The sequence below is a fragment of the Homarus americanus genome, unplaced genomic scaffold (genome assembly GCF_018991925.1).
Source record: "Homarus americanus isolate GMGI-L3 unplaced genomic scaffold, GMGI_Hamer_2.0 scaffold32929, whole genome shotgun sequence".
Classification (NCBI taxonomy): Eukaryota; Metazoa; Arthropoda; class Malacostraca; order Decapoda; family Nephropidae; genus Homarus; species Homarus americanus.
The window spans coordinates 21,825,649-21,834,392 of NW_024737097.1; the positions used below are offsets into that span (position 1 = coordinate 21,825,649).

Here is an 8,744-nt window from a genome sequence, read left to right on the forward strand (position 1 = left end):
ACGACTTCCCCGTGTGACGACCATAGTGATTATTTTATGATTATTATGATCGTATGAAGAGTAATTACCCTAACGTTACCTGTTAGGTTAGGTAAGGTATGATATGGTTAGGTTAGCGTTAAGATGGTTATTTTTCAGGTGAAACTTTAGATGATCTGACTCTTGTTTCTTTCTTGGTTCTTATTTGCCATGTTTCTAATATTTGTTTCTTGATAATGTTTGGCGTGGGATTATCTCTATGTGCTGCAGCCCGTCTGGTGTGGTGTGAAGATTTGATATTTACTTTATGATTTTGTTTAATTCTTGAAGTAATATTAGAGTTTATGGTAACAATTTAACTTTATGAATTGATTAGTGAAGCAGACCTGAGGTGAACCTCCACAGTCACAGCTGTTCCTTGACCACCAACATTGAATGACTGTTTGTCATCTTCCTGAGAGAGTGTGTAACCCATTAACATGAGTCTAGTGAGGAGTGTGTGGGTACCCATTAACATGAGTCTAGTGAGGAGTGTGTGGGTACCCATTAACAAGAGTCTAGTGAGGAGTGTGTGGGTACCCATTAACATGAGTCTGGTGAGGAGTGTGTGGGTACCCATTAACATGAGTCTAGTGAGTGTGTGGGTACCCATTAACATGAGTCTAGTGAGTGTGTGGGTACCCATTAACATGAGTCTAGTGAGTGTGTGGGTACCCATTAACATGTGAGGAGTGTGTGGGTACCCATTAACATGAGTCTGGTGAGGAGTGTGTGGGTACCCATTAACATGAGTCTAGTGAGGAGTATGTGGGTACCCATTAACATGTGAGGAGTGTGTGGGTACCCATTATGTGAGGAGTGTGTGGGTACCCATTAACATGTGAGTCCCATTAACATGAGTGTGTGTGTGTGTACCCATTAACATGAGTCTAGTGAGTGTGTGGGTACCCATTAACATGAGTCTGGTGAGTGTGTGGGTACCCATTAACATGAGTCTAGTGAGTGTGTGGGCCATTAACATGAGTCTAGTGAGGAGTGTGTGGGTACCATTAACATGAGTCTAGTGAGTGAGGTGTGTGTGGGTACCCATGAGTCTAGTGAGTGTGTGGGTACCCATTAACATGAGTCTAGTGAGTGTGTGGGTACCCATTAACATGAGTCTAGTGAGTGTGTGGGTACCCATTAACATATGAGGAGTGTGTGGGTACCCATTAACATGTGAGGAGTGTGTGGGTATCCATTAACATGTGTCTAGTGAGTGTGTGGGTACCCATTAACATGTGTCTAGTGAGTGTGTGGGTACCCATTAACATGAGTCTAGTGAGGAGTGTGTGGGTACCCATTAACATGTGAGGAGTGTGTGGGTACCCACTAACTTGTGAGGAGTGTGTGGGTACCCATTAACATGAGTCTGGTGAGGAGTGTGTGGGTACCCATTAACATGTGAGGAGTGTGTGGGTACCCACTAACTTGTGAGGAGTGAGTGGGTACCCATTAACATGAGTCTGGTGAGGAGTGTGTGGGTACCCATTAACATGTGAGGAGTGTGTGGGTACCCATTAACATGTGAGGAGTGTGTGGGTACCCATTAACATGTGAGGAGTGTGTGGGTACCCATTAACATGTGAGGAGTGTGTGGGTACCCACTAACTTGTGAGGAGTGTGTGGGTACCCATTAACAGAAGTCTAGTGAGGAGTGTGTGGGTAACCATTCAGAATAACAACCTTAACGCTAACCAAACCTAACCTAACCTAACCAAACCTAACCTAACCTAACCTAACCTAACCCAACCCGGCAGTGGTTCTCAACGTTTTCTTGGCCGAGGCTAACACACACACACACACACACACACACACACACACACATACATGTAATAGTTTCTGGAGCTGTAATTATCTTTTCCCACCCTAAGCAAAATTACAAGTAAATTACACTTAAATACAAAAAAATATATATAAAAAAGTTCATTAATTATTTTGATGATTAAGCCAAAATAAAGTTAAAAGAATGCCACAGTGAATTATAAACTGTTGAGATTATTATTATTATTATTATTATTATTATTATTATTATTATTATTATTATTATTTATTATTTATTGTTATTTTTATTATTTATCGGACTTTACGGATACTTTGAAGCGCTCACTGAACCCCGTTTGAAAATCACTGCTAATGTAACCTAACTCAATCTTCCCCACGTAGCGTTAGAGTATTTAATTACCATCTGAAACAAGCTGGGGAGTTAATCTTCAGATGATCCGAAATTTCACCCAGAAATACAAGCATATTCTTCTAGGAAAGGAATTAGTTACAATATTTTATTTTTATAACGTTAAACAAGTCAATGACAAGTTCTTGGATTGGGGGGCTAATCTTCACATGAGCCAACTGAGGTACATATGATAATGGCTTTCCCTGTATACGAGATGAGATGTTATCAGGATGTTCTTGAGGTAAAGTTAGCGTGTTTTTGTTCATTATTGTTCTCCTGATGTATGGAACAACCCCTCAACCAGAAAGCTCGGAGAGAGAGAAGTGTGAAGACAGATGACTTAGCAAGGAGGAAGGTGCCCCGCCCTCTCGAGAAAAGGTCAAGTTGTCTCGTAAAAACTTGCTAAAATGTCAAGGGATCAGTGAAGAAACGAGATAAAAGTTTTCACTGAACCTCGGACATATGTAAGCAACTCTTATGCAATAGTTGTTCTCGAATAAACTCCAAATTTTGTCTTTTTTTTTGTCATTCTAGACGTCTTGTTTTGTTTAACTGTTTACCTTTAAGTTAGAGGCGTAAAGTGATGAAGGACGAACATTCTTAGTGGTTTTATGGAGTAGTTGTGGTTAGGTGAGGTTAGGTTAGGTTATGTTGAAAATAAACGTAGACTCACTTGTTTTGTCATTCTTCGTGCGGCGGGGACTTTAAGCCAAGGACACTCGTGTAAGACTTAATCATTACGTTTTTTATTCTTTTTTCACTTATTATTTTTTCGTTTTTCTTTACCTCATCTTAGTCATCAGTTATCATTTGTTATTGTTTTTTTCTTCTTTATTTATGTTTGGTTGTTTGTTTGTTTTCCTACTCCGTCACATTAACTTTATCTCTCTTAGCTTCCCGCCCTCGACCATCTCACTCCTGATCTTCACGACTTCTCCCACCTCCTCCCTAGCCTCACACTGATTTTTTACAGATTGCCCACGAGGGGGCTAGTTTATTGGGCACCCCTTTACATCCTGTGCAAGGTGAAGCGCAGAAGCGTTTACAGCGCCCAACAGGGAAGCATGCTAAGTTCATGCTTGCCTTTATGTCTCATGAGTTAAGGGCGTAGAAGCCTGAAGAGTCAATGGTTTATGTCATCAAGTTATTGGAAGCTCCAACAACTCCCTGAATACGAATTCGCAACTTTCGATTTACACCAGGTACCTACTTTACTGCTAGTGAACAGGGACTAATGGGAGCTAGGAAGAGTGTCCAAACAACTTCCACCGGCCAGGGAGTCGAACCCGTGACATCTCGCTTGCGAGGCAAGAACGATACCGCTTCTACCACCGATCCCCCGACCCTACGACTCTTCATATGACCCCATGGTTCCCACGACCCTTCATATGACCCCATGGCCCCACGACCCTTCATGTGACCCCATGGCCCCACGACCCTTCATATGACTCCCCCATGGCCCCACGACCCTTCATATGACCCCATGGCCCCACGACCCTTCATGTGACCCCATGGCCCCACGACCCTTCATATGACCCCATGGCCCCACGACCCTGGAATGTTACCATTTTCTTTCGGATGGCCCCACGACCCTTCATATGACCCCATGGCCCCACGACCCTGGAATGTTACCATTTTCTTTCGGATACAAGATACTGTATACCATTTAGTTCTAAAGAGGGAAGAACCTACAGTACAGATGAATTGGTAGTGAAGAATGTCACTATTTCACTGACCAAGTTTATTTTATCAAGACAGACAGAGATTTTGGAGTTGCCACAAGTGTCCTGAAGGATTCTTTGTGTTGCCATGAATATGTTGAAAAATATTTGTTGTTGCCAAATATGTTATTGGGGGGTTGTTGTTCCTACCATAAATGAGGTGGAAAGTTGGTGCTGTCATAAATGTTGCCATAGAAATGGTGGAGAGCGTTTGTTGTTGACATAAATGTGGTGGGGAGCTCTTGTTGCCATTAAAGTGGATGTGGACTGATTTTGCCATAGATGTGATGTAGAGTTTTTGTTGTTGCCATACATGTAGTGGAGAGCTGTTATTGTTGTTGCCATTAATGTGGTGAGGAGTTGTTGTTGTTGTCATAAATGTGGTGGATGCTTTTTTTGCCATGAATGTGGTAGAGACTGCTGTTGTCATGAATGTGGAGGAACATATGATGATTATATGACCTATGGAAGGGAATCAATAAACAACACAATAATAATGTCTATAACTTTATTTACAATCAATATACTGTACATCACCAATAAATTTATCCCTTGTTAATATGCTAAATTCCTGATGCCACAGGAGTATGGGTATATAGACATTACTTTAAACACAGGTCAACCAAAATTCCCGGGTCTAGTGTGCCAGTTTCCTCTCCCTCACCGTACACCTCCACTCAACACAGAGGCTCGAGCGGGGGTATCCAGTAGTGAGGACTCGAAACAGTTCACACCGTCTCGGGCTATTGAATCAAACATTTCCAAGAGAGGTATGAGATGGTATTAGGAGACTAGTTGACGAGAAAAAAGACAGGGAGTAGTAAGCCGTAAAAGAATAAATATATACATGAAGGCTTTCTTCAACAATTTGAGATTTCTTAAGATATAATATCAGTGAGATGCCTTTTGATATTGCGAATTGTATGACTTACACAGTGAGTGGACTAGGGCTTCAGAACTGCTTTTTGTTGGCACTGATGAAAAAAACTGAGAAGTGAAAGCGTTCATTAGCGGCGTTACTTAGGGGTGTGTGTAAGGGAGGGGGGATGAAGGACAAAGTGTATTTTTTTTATATTTCCAATTCCATACCGAAGGGTGAGACTAAGTCTACTTCCATACCATACTGGTTGGTGAAGTCAATTTCTCCGTCAGCGTTCACTCTCTGTGGGGGAGAGAAAATGTGTATTAAACCTTCCGTCACTAATTCCAATGATTTTGTCTTACAATGGATAAGGATATGCTTTGTGAACACATAGTGAGAATAGCCAATGTTATGGTCATTACAGTGCATAGAGGCCGAGCTATGGATAACGTCAACATTAAAAGTTGATGCGTGTTCGGCTGTGATCATCAGAAATTAAAGCAAGCTAATTTTTATAACATACTACAAGAAGCCAATAAAGATATATAAAAGTTAATATGTGGAGGCGTTAACACGTTATCATGCACCAGGACACGTGAGGGCGGTGTGAGGCGCCTTTACTTACCACAAGCACGCCGGGTTGCTGGGCGGCCAACCTCTCGGCGTACCGCACCAGTTGGGGGTTGTGTGGGAAGGCCCAGGGGTTGTTGAGGCCAAAACCGTACACTTTAGGTCCATAGGGAGACTTAAAACCCGCAGCAGCTCCAGCTCCAGCTCCTGCTCCAGCACCGGCTCCTCCAGGGCCACCAGCACCCGCTAAACCAGCACCAGAACCACCAGTGGGGTGGTTAGTCTGTGCTGAGGCTACAGCCACCACCGCCAGGAGCACAACCTGTGTTAAAGAAGATTATTTCATTATTTTCTTTGTGGCTTCTTCCTAAGTAATGTAATATGTACATGGCGTCTCTCTCTCTCTCTCTCTCTCTCTCTCTCTCTCTCTCTCTCTCTCTCTCTCTCTCTCTCACCTTTATCAGTTAACGACTTTCTTTTGTAGGTGATTCTAAGGCAAGGGAGGGGGGAGTCTCCTCTCCGTGCCTTACACCAGCTATAGGTCACGTCGCTACTGTCTCATTTCGTTGTTTATGCTTTAGGGAAACTATCATGTGGGAAGGTTAGAGGCGGCAGGGTGGATATATTAGGATGAAAAAAAATGATGCTCGAGGTTACTGAACTTGCTAGATAATAATAATCGTATCTTTGAAGTACTTGTGTAATTCCCCGCTCGTGTGCACTGGCTTTAGTGAATCATTTGTGTCTGGCCATAAACATCAGGAGTCCATAATGATCATGCGTTCGTCACCACTCTTACCATACGTGTGATCATTAGGGAGACCTTTATGTGTTTAGTTGTTGAAACAGGAATGCTTTCAGCACCGACAGTAGTGGTACACCACTTATGTGTGTTCTTCTGCCCATACATCTGTCTCACATCTTCACACTGTAACTCTCCATTCTCTTAATTACTGTAATAGAATACAGAAGATTCATTCATACTCCCCTGACCTGTACCCTATAAACATGTTGTATCACATACACACAACAATGAGGGTGAATGTTCCTTTATTCATGTTTCACATTCATTCAACATTCACTTCATTCCTACGACTTGAGGTTCACACAACACGAAACAAAAAAAATACTTTATTGTTTTCTCTTATATATTAGTTTTCGTTGAGTTGTATTTCGCTGCTTCAGTTTGGTGGCTTATGTATACACCCTCAGAATATATTTGCTTACAGTTGAGTGATAATTAAATTATGTTCATAAATATTTACAGATAAAAGATTCCTAAATAACTAATCCTCAGTTAAAATTATTACAGAGTGTCGTAAAAACTTGCTCTGATTAGCCTTGTTTCAGTTAGTCACATTTACAAAGAACAGAATTACGACATAACGAAACTACTGGAAAATCTCGTTATAAAGCCTAAGATAATGTTTTGTGACTTCTTGAAATCTCCTTTACGAACTGCAGTTTATGAGGTTACGTTAGGAATCCATTAGAGCTTTAACAGTGTTCATTTTAAGTTATAATCAATGAGCTTAACTTACGCCAGTTAATGGTTAAGTTAGCTGACGAAAAAGTTAAATTCTCGCACCCTCGATGTTATGTTTACACTTAGATTATCGTACCTCGGGGTTCAAGGTATTGTGTTATAGAGCTAAATTATACTCCTTAATAGGTTAAATACTCGTGCTCGTAGGGTTAAATACTCGTACTCATGGGGTTAAATACTCGTACTCATGGGGTTAAATTCTCGTACTCATGGGGTTAAATACTCGTACTCATGAGGTTAAATAAACTTACTGGTAAAGCTGAGTAATCATAGTAAACAGGGATGAAGTTATCGCACTCAGGCTTATCTTCAGCTTGTTATAGTACTCAAAGGTTTATTATCATACACAAAGTTCAATTACACGTCTTAAGAGAGTGCTGTAGTTATATCTCGTAGGTTAAGTTAATGAAAGGGGTTAATTTTACGTACTCAAGGGGAAGGTTAAGCTTATCGTACTCAAGAGGGCTGGGTAAGCTTATCGTACTGAAGAGAGCGGGGTAAGTTTGTCGTATTCAAGAGGCCTGGGTAAGCTTATCGTAATCAAGAGGGCTGGGTAAGTTTATCGTACTCAAGAGGGCTGGGTAAGTTTATCGTACTGAAGAAGGTTGGGTAAGCTTATCGTACTCAAAAGGGCTTTGGTAAGGTTATCGTACTGAAGAGGGCTGAGTAAGCTTATCGTCCTCAAGAGGCCTGGGTAAGTTTATCGTACTCAAGAGGGCTGGGTAAGGTTATCGTACTGAAGAGGACTGGGTAAGCTTATTGTACTCAAGAAGGCTGGGTAAGCTTATCGTACTCAAGAGGGTTGGGTAAGCTTATTGTACCCAAGAGGGTTGGGTAAGCTTATCGTACTCAAGAGGGTTGGGTAATCTCATTGTACTCAAGAGGGATGGGTAAGCTTATTGTACTCAAGAGGGCTGGGTAAGCTTATTGTACTCAAGAGGGCTGGGTAAGCTTATTGTACTCAAGAGGGTTGGGTAAGCTTATTGTACTCAAGAGGGTTGGGTAAGCTTATCGTACTTAAGAGGGTTGGGTAAGCTTATTGTACTCAAGAGGGCTGGGTAAGCTTATCGTACTCAAGAGGGCTGGGGTGTTTATCGTACTCAGGAGGGCTGGGTAAGCTTATCGTACTCAAGAGGGCTGGGTTCCCGTGAGAGAAATTTCCATGGCAGGAGGAACAAACTAAGGACAGGTGAGGGAGGTTAAGTGGGTCCTGTACCGGGATTACTATCAGTCACTTCAGTTTCACTTCCATTGCACTCGGTCACTCATGCTTTCTGGATACCGACACTTTTCATCCAATATCCGCTTTGTCAGGATTCGAACCCCACGTCCTGAGGCTCCCACACACACACAGACACATACACACACACTCTCACACGTAAGATATAAGGTTTGAATGCCTCCCTCGTCACTTATTTTGTTAACGGTGTTTGTGAGTTTAAAAAAAAACTAACTCGTAAGAAACTGTTTCACTCCTGATTTTCACAAGCTTAAAAGTTAAAAATATCACACAAGTTTTCCACCACCAGTATTCACATCTTCTTTAAAACTTACGAAAGCCTTCATGTTGCTGGAGAGGATCTTGTCTGTACGACTCAGATAGCTGACCTGTGTGTCGAGCCTCGGTGCACCTGCCTTTTATACTGTTCCCACCTCTGACGTCATGACTGTGTGGTAACATCGAGCAACAAATGGCATTAAGAGGTTAGACGGTTGCCTCCGCGTCCGTCTCTCTATCTTGTAATATTAATCCCTAGTTTAGATTTACACCAATTTACATTATATTCCCGCTTAAAACCCAATTGATTACCCAGTATGGTATCGAACTCTAAAACATCCACAGAAATTGAA

The 8,744-nt window shown here is 41.8% G+C and overlaps 1 protein-coding gene across 1 annotated transcript; it reads right to left on the reverse strand.

The window, feature by feature from the left end:
• Positions 1-4,409: 4,409 nt before the first annotated feature.
• Positions 4,410-8,528, reverse strand: LOC121873324 (transcription factor Maf-like). The gene is made up of 3 exons (XM_042376841.1): positions 8,448-8,528; positions 5,403-5,669; positions 4,410-5,077 (listed from the first exon to the last, which is right to left on the reverse strand). Exons 1-3 carry the CDS (start codon positions 8,457-8,459, stop codon positions 4,985-4,987), a joined length of 372 nt encoding a protein of 123 aa, XP_042232775.1. The 5' UTR covers positions 8,460-8,528; the 3' UTR covers positions 4,410-4,984.
• Positions 8,529-8,744: the final 216 nt, after the last annotated feature.

Excerpts from the sequence above, each read along its gene's own strand:
- LOC121873324 (XM_042376841.1), bottom strand. Across the intron at positions 5,078-5,402 it reads AGCAACCCGGCGTGCTTGTG|AGAGTGAACGCTGACGGAGA; the intron begins GTAAGTAAAGGC and ends TCTCCCCCACAG.